Source organism: Bos grunniens, chromosome 3 (assembly GCF_055505025.1).
Source record: "Bos grunniens cultivar Pamir isolate PY7600 chromosome 3, Bosgru_T2T1.0, whole genome shotgun sequence".
NCBI lineage: Eukaryota > Metazoa > Chordata > Mammalia > Artiodactyla > Bovidae > Bos > Bos grunniens.
The window spans coordinates 100482968-100500825 of record NC_141167.1 but is presented as its reverse complement, the minus strand read 5'-3'; the positions used below and the strand labels follow the sequence as shown (position 1 = coordinate 100500825).

Sequence of the window (17858 nt, the reverse complement as noted above, 5' to 3'; positions counted from 1 at the left end):
TCAAGGCTATGGTTTTTCCAGTGGTCATGTATGGATGTGAGAGTTGGACTGTGAAGAAAGCTGAGCGCCAAAGAATTGATGCTTTTGAACTGTGGTGCTGGAGAAGACTCTTGAGAGTCCCTTGGACTGCAAGAGATCCAACCAGTCCATCCTAAAGTAGACCACTCCTGGGTGTTCATTGGAAGGACTGATGCTGAGGCTGAAACTCCAATACTTTGGCCACCTCATGCAAAGAATTGACTCATTGGAAAAGACCCTGATGCTGGGAGGGATTTGGGGCAGGAGGAAAAGGGGACAACAGAGGATGAGACGGCTGGATGGCATCACCGACTCGATGCACGTGAGTTTGGGTGAACTCTGGGAGTTGGTGATGGACAGGGAGGCCTGGCGTGCTGCGATTCATGGGGTCGCAAAGAGTCGGACACAACTGAGCGACTGAACTGAACTGAACTGAATATTTGTTCACATTGCTCAGAGGACAAGTATCCCACATATTTTAATTCTTTTGGATCCATGGGGTGGTCACCAAACCGAACTTCTTGTTCCCTTTGTTCTCAACAGATGGGGCAGGGATGATAGGTTGAACTTTTTCTGGGGTCATCCAAAAATATTCATCCCATTTGTGGTAAAATTGTTCAAATTACCTGATGCATTGGCCCTTCTTACTGGCCATTGAGTTCTCATTCTTTTTATTTTTTTAACTAAAAGGTATAGTCTTTGGTTACTTTTGTAAGGCTTGCATTTACCTCAAATGTTACCCTATGGCCTTGATCAATTTGGTTAAAGTCCACGTTACACCAAGTAAGAAGCAACAGGTTGTGAGTTACCAAGGAAGCAAACACTTCTTGTTGCTGTCTCAGAAATGAGCAAAGGGAGCTAAAGTCCCTTACGCATAGGGGAGACGCCCACCAAGGAAGTCCGTCTCTTATTGACAAAGGCATGGCTCCACAAACCTAACAGAAGGATTATGGAAGTTTGTATACGAGTGGGTCCAGGACAGGAACACATTATCCTGAGTTTGCAGTCCTGGTAGGGTCATCGTACCAATCAGGAACAGCAGAATTATTCACAGCAGCTCCATCCTGACTCTGTGGTCGCTGATGGAAAATGAAACGGGTCTTCAATGGTTCCTTCGGGTCAGGAAGGAAGGTCCCTTTTCCTCTGCTGCTGTCTTGAGCCGGGAGTGGTGAATTTAGGGAGTAATACCCGCAACTTGAACTGCAGTGGGAGTGGTTAGCACAATAGTGTATGGCCCTTTCCAGGTGGGGGATAATGTCTGCCGATTCCCATCCTTTACCCATACTAAGTCTCCTGGTGAGTATGGGTGTACAGTAGTACCTAAAGAAAAGGGAATTCTTTCTTTTTGAACAAAAGGGGTGATGTCATGGATTACCTTCCTCAGCTGTTCCAGTTGCCCCAATATCAGGAAGCATTTAACAGGAGGCTTCCAGTGTGCTGTTTTGGATCTGTCAGGAATTCTCTGTTCCTTATTAGTTCCTGAATATTCAGGAATTAAGAAGAGAGGCAAGCCTCTCCTGGGGGTTCTGAGGAATCCAGGCATTTCCTTCATTAGTTTTTCTATACGGTGATAAGTACCCTCTTCCTTCTTATGAACCATATGGTAAAAGTGATTATTTACAACCCTCTCTCTTTCATATGGATGACCTCATCTTTCCTTGATAACTTGTAGGTTTTGATTTTATCTCTGCTGAAAATAGCTATTCTGTAAGACAGTATAAATACCTACACAATGTTGAATAAAACACATTTGCTCCATCAGAGCTTTGGTCCCCGTATCTTTCTCTCTCTCTCTCTCTCCCCCTCTCTCCCTCTCTCCCTCTCTCTCTTTTTCAGGCTGATCCCCTGGAGCACAGAGGCTCTCTGAGTTCACTTTCCTGCCCAGGCTTCTAAGACCCTCTCGAGAAGGCGCTCTGTGCCTTCACCCCATCAAGAGGGTGCCTGAGGCCTCCGTGAACAGAGCAAGTCCCGTGCCAGTGACTTTATTGGCTTTCTGCATAAACCAAGGAATATCAGTCTCTTTCTCTCACCTTTACTTTCTTATCGGTTGACTCCGGACCACCAGGTTCCAGTCCATTAAAGGACCTCAACACCGCAACACCTCCATCCCTCCTCTTTGTAATGAATTTCCCTTTACTTCCCAAATAAGTAGGGGAGGCCTCCCGAACATTTCTCATAGGGGGAATACCTGTGCAACCAGGGCGGCAGAGGCGGGGGGCGGGGTGGGGGTGGGGGGTGGGTCATGCTGATCCTCTTTAACACTAATGGCAACAAGTCAATCCAGGGGGGTGCCAGTTTCTTGCACCCATTTTGCCAAAGTCACCTTGATGGTCCGGTTCATTCTCTCAACCATTCTTGAGCTTTGTGGCCTATATGCTGTATATAGTTTCCACTTAATATTTACTGCTTTGCAGACCAGTTGGAGTAATTCAGCCACAAATGCAGGCTTATTATCTGATTCTATACTCAGAGGAAACCCAAACCTAGAAATAATGCCTCTCAGCAAGAATCAGGCCACTTCATTTGCTTTTTCAGTCTTGGTGGGGTAAGTTTCTACCCATCCCATAAAAGTACATACCATCATCAGCAAATATCTGTATCCTCGGCATGGATTTACCTCAGTGAAGTCTACTTCTATTTTTTTATTTTTGTTTTTTTCACTTTCTTTTTTTTTTTTGCTGTCTCATATTTTTTAAATTTTATTTTATTTTTTAATTTACAATATTGTATTGGTTTTGCCATATATCAACATGACTCCACCACAGGTATACATGTGTTCCCCATCCTGAACCCTCCTCCCTCCTTCCTCCGCGTACCATCCCTTTGGGTCGTGAAGTCTACTTCTAGATGTTTAAATTAAACCTTTTAACTCTAGGGTCCCTTATAATTGTATTCTGGGAGGCGCAGTCTCCTTGAGAGATGGGTTATTCTTGGCACATTGGTAGCTTCCATCTGCACACAAGGCTATTAGCATTTGCCTTTGCTCATGGAAATATTAAGCCATCCTTACAACAAGCCCCAGTAAATTTCCCATATTTACATGCAGGATGGGCAAGGTCTGTGATGATTAAAATAAAAGCTCTAACTAACTTCACGACACAGGGCCTCCTGGACACCGCAAAGGCAATCCAAGCTTTAAATGAAGAACGAATACAAATGAAAGGCAGTGATTCAAAATCGGACGGCTTTAGACATACTTACACCGCCCAAGGAGGGACACGTGCTATAATTTAAATTGAATGTTGTTCCATATATCCCTGATTTATCAATATATCAGGCAATATATCAGCCATTCTAGACGACATGAAAAACTGGGTAAAAGCTATGTCTAATGATAATCCTCCTTTTTAGACGTCGGTATTTTCTTGGATCAAAGTTGATTGGTGGAGAATCTTAAAGTAATTATTTTGTTAATCACTGTATTATTAATTAGGGGGCCTTGTATTCTCCAGTGTATAACTTGATGTGTCACCTCCAGACTGACAGTCCTGCTATTGTAGTCACGGGTTCCGGGAAACAAACTCACTCAGAAGGACAATGCAGATAGTGGAGTGCAGTTTATTGCACTGGCGGGCCCAAGGCAGAGTCTCCTCTTAGCCAAGGACCCTGACCAGCATTTGTGAAAATCTTTTATTATACCCCATGTGTTCGTGTCTGTACCCACCACTCCAAATTCCTTGAGACTTACATAAACCAAGGAAAATACAATCCCAATAACCCCATCATTCACGTGCTATGTGCTCAAACAGTCAAACAATTAGCCAATAATCAATAAACCTGAGGTTACACTCCGATAGATACAGAAAAATTTATGGCCTGTCTGGAGGAAGGGGTGACTAGTGTATGTTTTCTCTTAGGCGATGAGTAACCTAGATACGATCTTCAAGGTTCCCCTGTCTGGAGGGGGCCTTATCCTTCTGTTGTTGTGTTCATAGGCACTAAACACAGAGTTCAGAGTCCACTGGAAAGGTGGCCGAGCATGATCAGCATGAACAGGCCTAAGATGGAGTCCAGGCCCTATGAATTCCTTCTTCACTGCCGCAGTTACATAGTCCCCGTGTGCGATATTTACCCATGACTGATGCCCCTCATTAAAGATAAGATGAGCATCAAAAGGGAGGAATGTTTGGACCAGTGTGAGGAAAGCAAGAGAGACTTACTTCATCTTGAAGCCTGTTATCCATCTCAAAGACTGGATGTGAACTGTGCCTGTGAGGAAACCGTTGCTAGTGAAAACCAGGTCTCCTGGAGACTTCCCTCCCTACAGATGACAAACAGAGATTGTAGTCGAGGTCAGGCTGCCCCTGTTAGATTAACCATGGAGACACCCCCCGCCCCCTTGAGGTATAACCATTGCCCCCCCCCCCCCTTTAACCTTAATTGTTTGTTCTCCTAACACCTACTTGTTGTAAAACTCAATCACACACAACAAAGAGGTGGCTACCATGTAACCAGTCACGCAGTGGGGGGTATAAAACTGGGCCTCTCAGAAACATCAGGGTCCTTGCTGGGAACTGATTGCCCTTGGACCCCCTGGCGTAATAAACTGTACTCCACTGTCTTGAGTGTCCCCTGAGGTGTGTTTTGCGACTCCGGATTCCACAACAGTGTTAAACAAGGGCTAAAAAGGAGAATAACAATAGCCGTTAAAGGGCCTAGATAGGGAAGGAACCAGGTTAACTTTGGGAGGGCTTCCTTAACTGTTGACCTGACAGGGGAGAGGAGGTTGCCCCTGCAAAGAAGCCGTTATAATTGAGCCTATATTTTTGTTAATGTCAGCATTAAAGTTCGTTCTACTTGAGTGTGTATATTTTTGTTAGTTCAGTCACTCAGTCGTGTCCGACTCTTTGCAGCCCCATGGACTGTAGCACACCAGGCCTCCCTGTCCATCGCCAACTCCAGGAGTTTACTCAAACTCATGTCCATTGAGTCGGTGATGCCATCCAACCATTTTGTCCTCTGCCGTCCCCTTCTCCTCCTGCCTTCAATCTTTCCCAGCGTCAGGGGCTTTTCCAGCGAGTCAGTTCTTCGCATTAGGTGGCCAAAGTATTGGAGCTTCAGCTTCAGCACCAGTCCTTCCAGTGAACACCCAGGACTGACCTCCTTTAGGATGGACTGGTTGGATCTCCTTGCAGTCCAAGGGACTCTCAAGAGTCTCCTCCAACACCACAGTTCAAAAGCATCGTTTCTTTGGCGCTCAGCTTTCCTGATGGTCCAGCTCTCACATCCATACACGACTACTGGAAAAACCATAGCTTTTGACTAGATGGACCTTTGTTGGCAAGTACTGTCTCCGCTTTTTAACATGCGGTCTAGGTTGCTCATAGCTTTTCTTCCAAGGAGCAAGCGTCTTTTAATGTCATGGCTGCAGTCACCATCTGCAGTGGTTTTGGAGCCCCGCCCCGCCCCCCGCCAAATAAAGTCTGTCACTGTTTCCACTGTTTCCCCTCTATTTGCCATGAAGTGATGGGACCAGATGCCACGATCTTAGTTTTCTGAACGTTGAGTTTTAAGCCAACTTTTTCACCCTCCTCTTTCACTGTCATCAAGCGGCTCTTCAGTTCTTCGTCGCTTTCTGCCATGAGGGTGTTGTCATCTGCACAGTTTTGTTAATCTCAGAGTTGATTTCCTTTAGGATTGACTGGTTGGATTTCCTTGCTGTCCAGAGGACTCTCAAGAGTCTTACCCAGCACCCACAAATCGAAACCGTCGGTTCTTCTGGCTCTCAGTCACCGTCCGCAGTGATTTTGGAGCACAAGAAAATAAAATCTGCCATGGTTTCCACTTTTTCCCCATCTATTTGCCATGAAGTGATGGGACCAGATGCCACGATCTTAGTTTTTTGAATGTTAAAAAAAAAAGTTGTTTTTAAGCCAGTTTTGTCACTATCCTCTTTCATCCTCATCAAGAGGCTCTTTAGTTCCTCTTTGCTTTCTGCCATCAGAGTGGTATCATCTGCATATCTGAGGTTGTTGATGTTTCTCTGGGCAATCTTGACTCCATCTTGTGAGGCATCCAGCCTGGCACTTTGCATGATGTACTCTGCATATAAGTTAAATAAGCAGGGAGACAATATTTTACAGCCTTGACATACTCCTTTCCCAATTTTGAACTTTATTGTACCTAGGTTCAATAAGTAAGACCCTATTATATCTTTTGCGAGGAAAATAACTTGATATGATGAAAGCTTAAAGTAAATGTAAATGAGATAAGAGCTTTGGGTAAGCTCTTAAAAAAAATTATATTTTAGAGATGTCTACTTCAAATGACCTTTCCAGATATTTGGTAAAGTCCTAGAGTTGTGCTGAGACTTAACTGATGGAAGTAAATTAATTAGGTAGTTTCAAAAAAATAAGATACTGAGACATCAATTACTAAATAAACTAAGGTATTTAGGAATACTAATAAAAAATGTTTGAACTAAACATAAGTGAAATTCTCAATCAGTGACATTGAATTCTGAAGAAACAGAAGTTCACGGCCAGTCGCGACGCTTAGTGCGTTTTACTAGACATACACACAATATTACATCACAAAGACAACTGGATTTGAAAGGAACCGGTTTCCCCCGGACTGCTAAATGTTCCGTTCTCCCCATTGAACGCCGTTATTTGAAAAAAGGTGCACAGGCTTCAGCCGACCGCCAGACCGGGGCTGGGCAGGACAAAAGTTAGGCAGGCAGCCGAGTGCGCCGGGTCCCAACACGTAGCGGGTGGGAGAACAGGAGCGGGAGGCGGACGTCGCTTCCCCCAGAGGGGGCCAGCCGGCCGGTTGGCCGGGCCGGAAGGCGTGGGAGGAGGGAGGCGGGGACTAGGGCGGGGCGTGGGCTGGAGGGAAGCGCGGGTTCCTGTGACGTCACGGGCGGGGCGTGTCGTATGTAGATATCCGAGCGCAGGGGCTGCTGGGCCGTCATCTGGTGCTGAAACACGATGGTCTCCCGTGGCGTGGGAGAGAATTGAGGAGTTTTTGCGTGAAAGTGCGTGGATGCGCCGTGTGGAAGGTCCAAGAAGGCTCGGGGATGCGGGGAGGAAAGTGAGCGTGTGTGTACAGTGCAGGGCGTCTGAGGTTGCTGTGGGGCGGCAGGCTGGCAATTCATACTTACCTGGCAGGGGAGATACCATGATCACGAAGGTGGTTTTCCCAGGGCGAGGCTTATCCATTGCACTCCGGATGTGCTGACCCCTGCGATTTCCCCAAATGTGGGAAACTCGACTGCATAATTTGTGGTAGTGGGGGACTGCGTTCGCGCTTTCCCCTGGTTTTTCTCTGTGGCTTAAAAGCAGAAACAGGGATCTGAGGTGTAATCCTGGGGGTGTTGCTGTGTGTGACTGCTTGAGAAAGAATGCTGAGGGTCGTTTTCCACCTAGTGAGGAACTTTCCTAGGACAGGATACAGTCAGACTCGGCCCATTTCCTGGGCCAGACCCACGAAATCAGGAGGCGCCGCGTGGCCGATTTCTCGAAGTCTGCCGGTCTTGTGCGAGTCTGCTACTAGCTGTTTTCCCACCAGTGTCCTGTTTTCGGAGGCTTCATGTCTTGCGTGGTCAGCTGCTTTGCTTACTTGCACGCCTTAGTCTTTGCTGGAGATAGTGCTTAGATACCACCCCACCCACCCCAAGCGGCCTCTTCGCATTTCTGGATCCAGTTCTCTCTTCACCCCCCGCCTTTTCTCTCTAGGCCTTCTCCTGTTACTTTCCCAGTCAGAAAGCCGTACCTCTGTTTCAGCCTCAACTGTGTACCTGACATGCTTCAGTAGTCGGCAAACTAGGAAACCTCCTTAACATCCCTTCTTAAATGGCAGTAGAAATCGCACCTACCGTTTTTTTGTGTTTTGTTTTGTTTTGTTCTTTTCTTTCGGTCAAAAGTAGTTTTCCTTTTCTTCCTATGTGAAAACATTGAACTACAGATTAGAAGAAAACCCCAGGCCGAGTTGTCGGCAGTTTTGTGGGCTATTCGACAACCCCTTTCTCAGGATGTGTTGTGCTCACTTCTGATTCACAAAGTCCTGCTGGCAAATAGAAACCACTGGGCCAAACAGAAAAGGCAGGACCATGGCGGGAAGGGCTGTCCTCCCCCTCGTGGCTGCCTCGGGGACGGCACGCGTCCATCCGCTCAGCCCCAAGACGCCTCTGAGATCGGAGGAGGTGCTGGGAGTGGGGTGATGCAAAGAAAACTAACCAAAAAGCACACAGGATGCAGATCGAGGATCTAGGTCATTGAAAGTGAAAGTAGAACATCCTACTCTATCTCCCCAACAGCGGGAGATTTCCTTGCTCAAATATGAAACATCTGCACCAAGACCAAGGTTAATTTTTAGTGGCTTACTGATGCGCCGAAGAATTGATGCTTTTTGAACTGTGGTGTTGGAGAAGACTCTTGAGAGTCCCTTGGACTGCAAGGAGATCCAACCAGTCCATTCTGAAGGAGATCAGCCCCGGGTGTTCTTTGGAAGGAATGATGCTAAAGCTGAAACGCCAGTACTTTGGCCACCTCATGCGAAGAGTTGACTCGTTGGAAAAGACTCTGATGCTGGGAGGGATTGGGGGCAGGAGGAGAAGGGGACGACAGAGGATGAGATGGCTGGATGGCATCACCGACTCGATGGACGTGAGTTTGAGTGAACTCCGGGAGATGGTGATGGACAGGGAGGCCTGGCGTGCTGCGATTCATGGGGTCGCAAAGAGTCGGACACGAATGAGCGACTGAACTGAACCGATGAGAAAACCGGTTTTAGGAGTTTTTAACAGATTTCCTCACCCTCAAGGTTGTGCACGCTGTTAGGCTCTGGACCCCTGATGGAGGAGTTTCTGACCCAAAGAAGCCGATCAGTAAATAATACCGTGAGGAGGACCGGCTTGGATATTGGTTTCCAGGCCTGTCAGACACACCGAGGTTATTGGGAAGACATTGGGGGTGGGTCTGCAGTTAGGAACGCAGCTTCTGGGGGGTGCCAGGGGTGGGGGGGGCCTCCTTTTCAGTCATGTTGCCACCACTGGCCTTCCGGTTTGACCTTGGGCCGACTCCCATTTGCTAGGCCAATTTTGCAAATGTCATATGAAAGTAATAGTCATAAAGTACTTCATAAAGTTCTTGTGTAGATTAAATGGGATAATCAAAAATACACCTGTGGCTTATATTACTTTGAATGGATTATGTCCTGATAGGAAACAATCAAAGATGAACTTGTAACTCTGCAATAAATTGTCTTTGTGAATGTAACATCCATTCAAAGTAAATTCGTATTAAAGAATTTTAAAAATGCAAATGGAATTTGTAAAGCATAAGCCCACAAAAGGGACTTGCTTGTAGCAGCTTTGTTCGTAATAGTCCCCAAATTGAAAACATTTCAAATGTCCATCATGAGGTGCATAGATATATAGGATTGTGACATATTCACTCAAAGGAATAGTACTCCTCGCTAAAGTGGTACAAATACCTGATACATGGCAACAGTCTGGATTACTCTCAAACGCATCATGCTGAGTGAGGGAAAAAGAACATACTCTGTGGTTCCACTTATGTGAATTTCGAGAACTGAAAAATCGATCCACAGAGACAGGACCGAGATCACTGATGACCTGAGTCAGGGAGCCGCAGGGGGACTGACTGCAAAGGGGCACAGAGGACAGTCTGGAGTTCTGGAGATATTCTTTTTCCTTGAACAGGATAGTGGTTCCATGGGTACGTTCGTTTGTCAAAAGTCATCAAACTTGAAATGGATGCGTTGTATTATTTTCAAATTATACCTTAAGACGTTTGATTTTTAAAAGTAATGAGAAGAATCATTCCCAAATTTAATGTCTTAATTAAATTATTATTATTAGCCCTAGGGAATCCTTTCAGAAAGGCATCTCTCGTATAAACAATTTGATTGAAAGTTCAACAATTTCTTCATTTTTCTTTATTTTTCTTCCATGAAATTTATGCACTATTAAGTTGAATGCTTAAAAATAGAATCTATAAGAGCTCTATTTTATAGAAGTATGGTGGTGGTTTAGTCACTAAGTCGTGTCCGACTCTTGTGACCCCATGGACTGTAGCCTGCCAGGCTCCTCTGTCCATGGGATTCTCCAGGCAAGAATACTGGAGAGGGTTGCCATTTCCTTCTCCAGGGGATCGTCCCGACCCAGGAATCAAACCCGGGTGTCCTGCATTGCGGGCAGATTCTTTACCAACTGAGCTGCGATGTATTTTTTTCCTCTCTGTTGATATACCGAAATGACTCCGTCAATATGTAACTACCTTAACAGAAGTTATTTTTGAATTTAACATGTCTCAAAATTTTACATATTTGTATTTTCTGCATCATTTGAATTTTATAAACTAAGTATATGTGTATATATATATATATATATATATATTCAGACTGAGCGACTGAACTGAATGCCTGTTATGTGACTCCTCTTGGGTGTTTTTTCAAAAGAAATACCTGGACTTAAATTTCTTGTCAAGCATTTTTACAGTTTGCTGCTTTCCGATCCCACTCACTGACTGACTTGACAAGTTACTTAACCTTTGTATGTCTCAGGTTCCTCATATGTGAAATGAGGATGACGACATGATGCAAGCCTTTTGAAAGGATTAAGTGAGTAAACCCATTTAAAACTTGTAGACCATGCCTGGGCACTTTGCATGTCTTCATTGGGTGTAAGCTCTTGCATTTTGGGAGCAACACTGCATAAAGATTGGGTGTGATTTTATTTGTTACTGACACTTTTCAGTGACTATGAACCTTCCTAGAGAGACGAAAGCAGTGACCTCCTGGACTGAGAGGGTCTGCCAGTCTACTAGCTCGTGTGATCAGCCCATCAAAGGGGGAATAATGGGCCGATTGCTTGCTTTGAGAATGCCTGCCGCCCCCAAATTTATGGTTTTACAGTAGAAAACATTCCTGCACATGACACAAGACCCAGAATTTTATGAGTGATACATATAATTACACAAACATTTAAGTTGGAAACACAAGCAGTGAGCTTTACTCATATAATGTGTACGTATATATTATATACAGGTACATACGCCCCAAAATTTGTTATGGGAAAAAGTAGACCCTGATCCCATCCCACATTTCTTTTCTTTGAAGAATAAACACTTTAAGGTCAGGAAACCGACTGGCTGTTTATCTCCTTATCTCTAAATAAATACTGATGCTCCGATTTTCCAGTTTCCCACCGCAGATGCTGCAGACCGGCCCGAACAGGGGAAAGTGGAGTGTGTGTGGTTCCCTGCCTGCCAGTCATCTCCAAGGCAGCCGCCAGGACTTCCACTCACCTGCAGACCCACACAGCCCACCTCACCACTCCGCAGGGAACCGCAAACGGAACTTTGCCAGAACAAATGCCAGGCCGGCAGCTTTGCGATTTGGGGGTGAACCGGGTTCCCGGACACTTCAGGAAAGGGTGGCAGCTGCTCCAGCGTCAGGCGCTGTGGGTCGCCCCAACCCAGGGACCGCCCCGCCACGGTACCCGCTCGCTCCTCTCCCTTCCAGTCCCTTTCTCCCTTCGGGCTCATCCTCTGTTCTCTCCAGCTCTTGCCCTTCCGGCGATCTTTTCTTCGGAGGAGGAAATGGCAACCCACTCCAGTATTCTTGCCTGGAGACTCCCATGGACAGGGGAGCCTGGCGGGCTACAGTCCGTGGGGTTGCAAAGAGTCGGACACGACTGAGCCCAGAGCACGCGCGCACCCCTTTCTTTTCCCGTCCTCCAAAGACAGCTGCGTCATTCAGTCCTTTGTAACCGCTGAAAGTTCCAAAATACAAGCGTCGGAGAGATGCTCCTTAGAACCGCGAAGGGAACCACCTTAACTAGCTATTCAGGTCCATCACGGGCCTCATCCGTGTTTTTCTCACGAGCAGTAGAGGACACAAGTGTTTCCATCCGCTCACGTCATGGGGTGTCTTCTCCGTGGAGCAGAGTCCCAGCAGGACGAAGGGGGCCCGGCCGGGGGTGCGGACTCCAGGCAGCTCGTCTCCCCTTCGGCCCCGGAGCAGCCTGGCCGGGCGGCCGTGGGTCAGGGACCTGGGGTCTCCTCAGACGCGGGAATCCGCGACCCACGCTCCTCTTTCAGGCTGAGCTTGGGACCAGAGGAGGAGATTTCCAGAAGTCAAGGTTCAAATCTTGGCCGAACAGCGGCTTTGCGTGCCCAACGGAGACTTAGGAGCGAGAAACTCTGAATAAAATCAAAATAAACTGGGACAGGGTCAATAACAATTCAGAATAATAGAGAACCTGACTAAAACACACTTCCTTCCCATTCAGGTCTGGAACCCTGGACCCGAAAGCTGCCATCCTGTCTGGTCAGCGACATCGCAGGCCCTCCCCGGCACCATTTACTCACAGGCACAGCCGTGCAGTTACAAGGCGTGCGGTGCGAAGGCCCCTCGCGGGGCAGGACTCCGTGGGCTCAGCCTCTGCCTCTGACTCCAGAGACCCAGGGGACCCGACGAAGGGGCGGCACTGGCTGGGCCGCAGCGCCCCTGGCCGGGGCTTGGAGGGCAGAGGAGGGGCCGGGCTCTCATGGCCAGCGATGGGCAGAGCCGCCCGGGTCCAGCGAGGACGCCCCGAGTCGGTCCCACACCTGTCCGCCGTGTCCGTGTGAACCACGCCGCTGAGGGTCGCGGGAGCCGGAAGGCGGGTCCTATTAGTGGAGTAAAAAGTGTTCTTCTTCCAACTAGGCAGAAAGGTCCCACCGAGATTTGAACTCGGATCGCTGGATTCAGAGTCCAGAGTGCTCACCATTACACCATGGAACCCCCTCGGGAGCCACCTGGCCTCCATCGCCAGAGAACGGTATCCGCTTCTTTAGCCTCCATACGTCCCACCCAGAAGCTCAGGGCAGTTCTCCTAAGGCCCTGAGGAGACTCCAATACGGTTGACTCCCGTGGGTGCTCAACCCTCTTGCTTGCTCTCTGCTCCTCTCCTTTGATCCACTCAGCTCACTCTCACCTCAGAAAATGAGGTGAAATCCACCTTGGATTTTGTGCCAGGGAGGACCCCCTTAGCTCTCCATCACCAACCGCATAGTCTGCCTAGGTTAACCAGAGTTGTCCCATCCTGAGGTAAAATTTCTGCAAATAAGAGTGTTATTTTCCTTTTCTTTGCCTTCCCCCTTTTCCCATAGCCCAGAGAGGACAGACGGTTGTCAGGGCAGGAGGCGGGGTTTCCTGGGTCCCTTAGTTTTCTCACAGCGCTGATCACACTCCTGAGCGGCCACCACCTCTTACGTGCAACATATAAAGTGTGTCAGCGGTGGAGTGGGAATGGAGGCAGGAGAACTCTTCTTCTTCATATATTTCTGATTTGGAGAGGGGTAAGTTATTCTCACAACAAGTGTCTATTTGTTAGATTTACCATGTAAGTAAGAATAACTATTTACATAAAACAGTCAGACAAACCAGCTATACTCACCTAAAAGTGAAGTCAACGTCGCTCAGTCGTGTCCAACTCTTTGCGACCCCAAAGACTGTAGCCCGCCAGGCTCCACTGTCCAAGAGATTCTCCGGGCAAGAATACTGGAGTGGGTGGCCATTCCCTTCTCCAGGGGATCTTCCGAAATCAGAGATTTAACCCGGGTGTGTTGCATTGCAGGCAGATTCTTTACCTGCTGGCCCACCAGGAAAGCCCCATACTCACCTGGGGTGACTGAAGATCAACCGCATGTCGTGGAGGACACGAGACAGGGCTCTGACACTTAGGCAGTCACAGACTCTTTGGTCAGGTCGGTCAAGTCAGTTTCTCTCCCATTTCTTAACATATCAAACCCAGAAATTGCAGTTTTTAAAAAGGCGTACAAATATCAAGGTACCCAAGAGCACTGATTGCTGAATCATAGAGGATGCACATCCAAGTTGTCTTAGGTATAGACAGTATTTATGAACACAAAATACCACCAGACTAAATATTTACACGTAGAATAGATATAAATCCTATCATGGCTCAGAGTAATAATCTCTACTTCTTCATCGTACCCTAAAACCGTTTCTTCCCTAATCCCATACACAGAACAGAAAAAAATAGCACCTGTTTTTAGCTGGCCAAAACACAGAGTCAGAAAGAAGCCCAGTGTTGCCTGGAGATGTATTTTGTCCCCAGAGACTGGACAGAGGTTGACTCAAGGAGGAAGGAGACAAAGGGGAGGCGGGAGGCTCTTGTTATGAGGAGGAAGTTCACAGCTCCAGGGTGAGAAGATGAAACTTCTTGGAAACTCAAGATGTTGAGTGGTAACGAACAGCACAAAGTGCTCCACCAGGAGAACTTGAAGAAGGGTCAAGGTTTATGGGTACCAGGACCCGAAACGGACTCTGACTGATATAGGAAGAAAAGAAATCCCTGGGTTTTCTCGTTACCACCACGTTGGCGCTGCTTAGAGCCCGGCGGCCCTTAGCTCCGCTGTCTGTGCGCGTGTCCTGGGGAATCATCGGGTTGGAAGGACTTTTAAAAATGTGGGAGGAAAGAGCCAAAAGCTGAAGATAGCCCGATATCACCGGTCTTCTTAGCTCTACCATCGCCAGATTTTAGTTTGGAAGAATTTGAGGTTATTGAGGGCAACGGCGGGTGGCAGAAATCAGACTCGGTGGAAATCTAGGTTGGCTCCAGTTGAAACAGCTTGAACCGGGTCCCTGCGACTCACCTTCTGCACCAATTATGAGAGCGATGACGTCGATGTGAGTGGGTAGAAATGAGAAGACCCAGAGTTCCCATCTTTCCTGCCCTGCTCCTCTCCATCTGCACTCTGCCTTGACCTACCCCATGGGACCCCTCAAGGCATGCCAGGTACTTCCTCCAAGACCTATTTAGGGACAGGCCTTGGATATTCTGAAGCGCCTTTACATGGAGCACAAAGATGATGATGATGATGATGATGATGATGATGATGATGATGATGTGTCTTTTGCCAAATGGATGAGCAGCTTCCGGGGTCACAGCTGGATAGAGGAGGATGAGTGAGGACTCCGGGACCGCCGTGGATCACAAGATGCCAGTTACAGGAAAAGCTGCCTGCCCTGCCCACTTCCTGTGCTTCCCAGAATGATGTCGTCTGCCAGCCATCCTAGAAGGTATTCTTATGAGAACCAGGGATCTCGATGCCACACTCGTGTGCGGGATCCCAGAAAGTGCTCAGGGGATGGGTCATTCAAGGAGCCATTAATGGGATCAAAAGGAAGATCCCATTCCAAAATTCAGTCATTTTCAGACTCCTTTGAACAGCAACCGTGCTTTAGAACCAAACGTTCCGTCTCTTTGGGACCTGAGAGCAGAAAGGAGAGAAATGAGAGAGAATGCCGGTTTCTGGAAGTGAGGTCTTGCAAGAAAGTGGAGGGAAAAAGGAGCTCTAGGAAGGAAGAGCGTGGAGAAGCGTACCTGCCCGCCCCCCCCCCCCCCCCCGTCTGAAAAAATGCTCAAATAACCCTTGGCTTCCACACCACAACTACCGACGCTGCTGTGTTTTTTGAGCCCCAATTCACCAGACCCAGGAACGGTACCTGTAAGAGGGTCTGCAGATGCTGAGTGACTCAGGTGGGTGGTTGATTCAGCTGCTCCCCAAGACAGCTTGCATCATACCCCACCTGCTTTTCAGAGTATGATCTGTTCTGTTGGCCTTTTAGGGGAATAGAAAGAATAAAAGGTATTTTAATAGAATAAAATTATTCTTGAAAATGTAAGGAGAGATATTTAAAGAGCCACCCACACATCTTCACCAACCCTTCTTCCACTAAGTAAAAGTCATTGGTGTGACTCAATAAAAAGAAAAGAGAAAGAAATCCCTGGAAAGTATGTTGAGAGATCACAGAATGGCCAGGAAACCTGGAGAACCGGGCTCTCACAAGGGGCAAGGACAGAATCAGGTGAGGTTAGAACTGGGATGGGTGGAGATGTGTGTTCTTCCCATTTGCTCCAGCCTGCACGTCGGTCCCTGACCTGCAAGCAGAGAGCTGGCGATGAAGGGCGGCCGAGCTACAGCAGAGCAAACTGCAAGAGCAATCATGGGAAACTTTGTCTTGATTCTGTTTACAGAAAATCTAGAAGCAGCGAGCTAATTCAAGGTGAAATAAATAAGGGTAAGGGTTTGTCAAAAGATTCTGAGGATAATGACAATATTTATGATTTCTCTGCTTTTGACATTAGATCCAGTAGTTTCCAAACGCAGGCACACCTGACAACAACAGAATGAAGTAGAATGCTCTCATTGCTCCCATTTTACAGCAACAAGACGGGAAGCACAAAAAGTTTTCTTTAATTTGTCTAAGGCCACGTAAAGTGAAGTCGCTCAGCCCTGACTCTCTGGGACCCCATGGACCGGTAGCCCACCAGGCTCCTCCATCCATGGAATTTTCCAGGCAAGAATACTGGAGTGGGTTGCCATTTCCTTCTCCAGGAGATCTTCCCGACCTAGGGATCAAACCTGGGTCTCCCCCATTGCAGACGGATGCTCTACCGTCTGAACCAGCAGGGAAGCCCCTAAGGGCACATAAGGATAGAACTATTTTTACAACCCAGAATTTGTGCACCCGAGCACAGCTTAGTTGGGTCTTTCTTCTCAAAAGTGAGTGTGTCAAGATTTCTCTGCTGCAGAGATGGGAAGAAGACCAAGAAGAGGAGAGAAGGCAAGAGAGGGAGGAGGGAAGGGTAGAAGCACAGATTCTTTTATTCTCTCCTTCCTCCCCTCTCCTTTTGCCTCCTTCATTCTTGGGTCTGCCAGCCCTCTCCCTCCTTCCCCACTCTACGACCCGGACTGAAGCAATGTTCGCCTCTAGGGATCCTGGCCCAAGTCTCCTGGGAGGTCTCAATGCCCTCCTCCCAAACCCGCCTTCCCCGCTTGGTTTTCGCCCTTTCCCGCTCCCAGGTGGACCCCACAGAACGCAGCCTACCCAGCTGGGCGCTCCACCCGGCAGGCAGTGCTCCGGAGACCTTTCCGTTTGCCCGCCCAATGGGGTGCTGCGAAATCCAAAAACCGGGATAAAGGCTTTTAAAACAGGACTGTTCACTTCGAAAACTATTCCGTATTTCCATCCTCAGGGGTCTTCATGGGACGAAGGGCTAAAGACGACAATGTATTCATCCAAGTCCTGGAGCGTCCCAGCGAGTGCCAGACTCTGTCCTGGGCATGCTGACACAGGGCGACCATCCCCGCGACCAATGTGCTTAGTCGCTAAGTCCTGTCCGACTCTTTGCGCCCCCATGGACTTAGCCTGCCAGGTTTCTCGGCCCATGGGGATTCTCCAGGTAAGAATACTGGAGTGGGTTGCATGCCCTCCTCCAGGGGATCTTCCCAAACCAGGGATTGACCCCGGGTGTCCTGCATTGCAGGCGGATTCTTACCGTCTGAGCCCCCAGGGAAGCCCACTCTGGCGGAAACCGCCTGGTGGACGCAGGAAACCGAAGCACAACCTCGGCCCCGGAGGCCTTTGCCTGGGTGGGCAAACTCTCATTCGTTGGGTGTAGGCGCCGAAACGGGAAGAGCCATCAATGGGAGCCCACCGGGTGTTTAGCCGTCCTTGGATCTATTTCGGTTCAGACCCGGAAGCTTCGTGCCCTGGGTTCTCCGGGGGCGCTGGCATCTGCGGCGGGTAGGGGGCAGGAAAATGGCACCGTTTCTCTGGGGGACAGAACGCTCACCCTGGGAATACGTTAAGTAGGTCTACTCCATAGAGAGTCCAAAAGAACCCCATACTGTTGTCTCTGTGGCGCAATCGGTTAGCGCGTTCGGCTGTTAACCGAAAGGTTGGTGGTTCGAGCCCACCCAGGGACGGTGGGGATGACATTTTAGGCAACACCAAAGAGAACTCCCTTTTGCCAGGAGGACACCGGAGAAGTGATGCGCCCAACGGACTTTCAGAGAAAC

The 17858-nt window shown here is 48.1% G+C and overlaps 1 protein-coding gene, 3 non-coding genes and 1 pseudogene across 5 annotated transcripts; 4 read left to right on the top strand and 1 right to left on the bottom strand.

Annotated features, from left to right (window-relative positions):
• The first annotated feature begins 7112 nt into the window (after positions 1-7112).
• LOC147376329 (U1 spliceosomal RNA) lies at positions 7113-7276 on the top strand. Its single transcript, XR_015161787.1, has one exon. It is a non-coding gene; the product is annotated as a U1 spliceosomal RNA (small nuclear RNA).
• A 5420-nt stretch (positions 7277-12696) lies between these two features.
• TRNAQ-CUG (transfer RNA glutamine (anticodon CUG)) lies at positions 12697-12768 on the bottom strand. The gene has a single exon. It is a non-coding gene; the product is annotated as a tRNA-Gln (tRNA).
• Positions 12769-14845: 2077 nt separating this feature from the next.
• LOC147376327 (leukemia NUP98 fusion partner 1 pseudogene) lies at positions 14846-15675 on the top strand (annotated as a pseudogene). The gene has a single exon (XR_015160921.1). The product of XR_015160921.1 is annotated as a leukemia NUP98 fusion partner 1 pseudogene (transcript).
• Positions 15676-15808: 133 nt separating this feature from the next.
• LOC147376326 (uncharacterized) lies at positions 15809-17458 on the top strand. The gene has a single exon (XM_086394063.1). It carries the CDS (start codon positions 16340-16342, stop codon positions 17456-17458), a length of 1119 nt encoding a protein of 372 aa, XP_086250189.1. The 5' UTR covers positions 15809-16339.
• Positions 17459-17691: 233 nt separating this feature from the next.
• On the top strand, positions 17692-17765 carry TRNAN-GUU (transfer RNA asparagine (anticodon GUU)). Its single transcript has one exon. It is a non-coding gene; the product is annotated as a tRNA-Asn (tRNA).
• Positions 17766-17858: the final 93 nt, after the last annotated feature.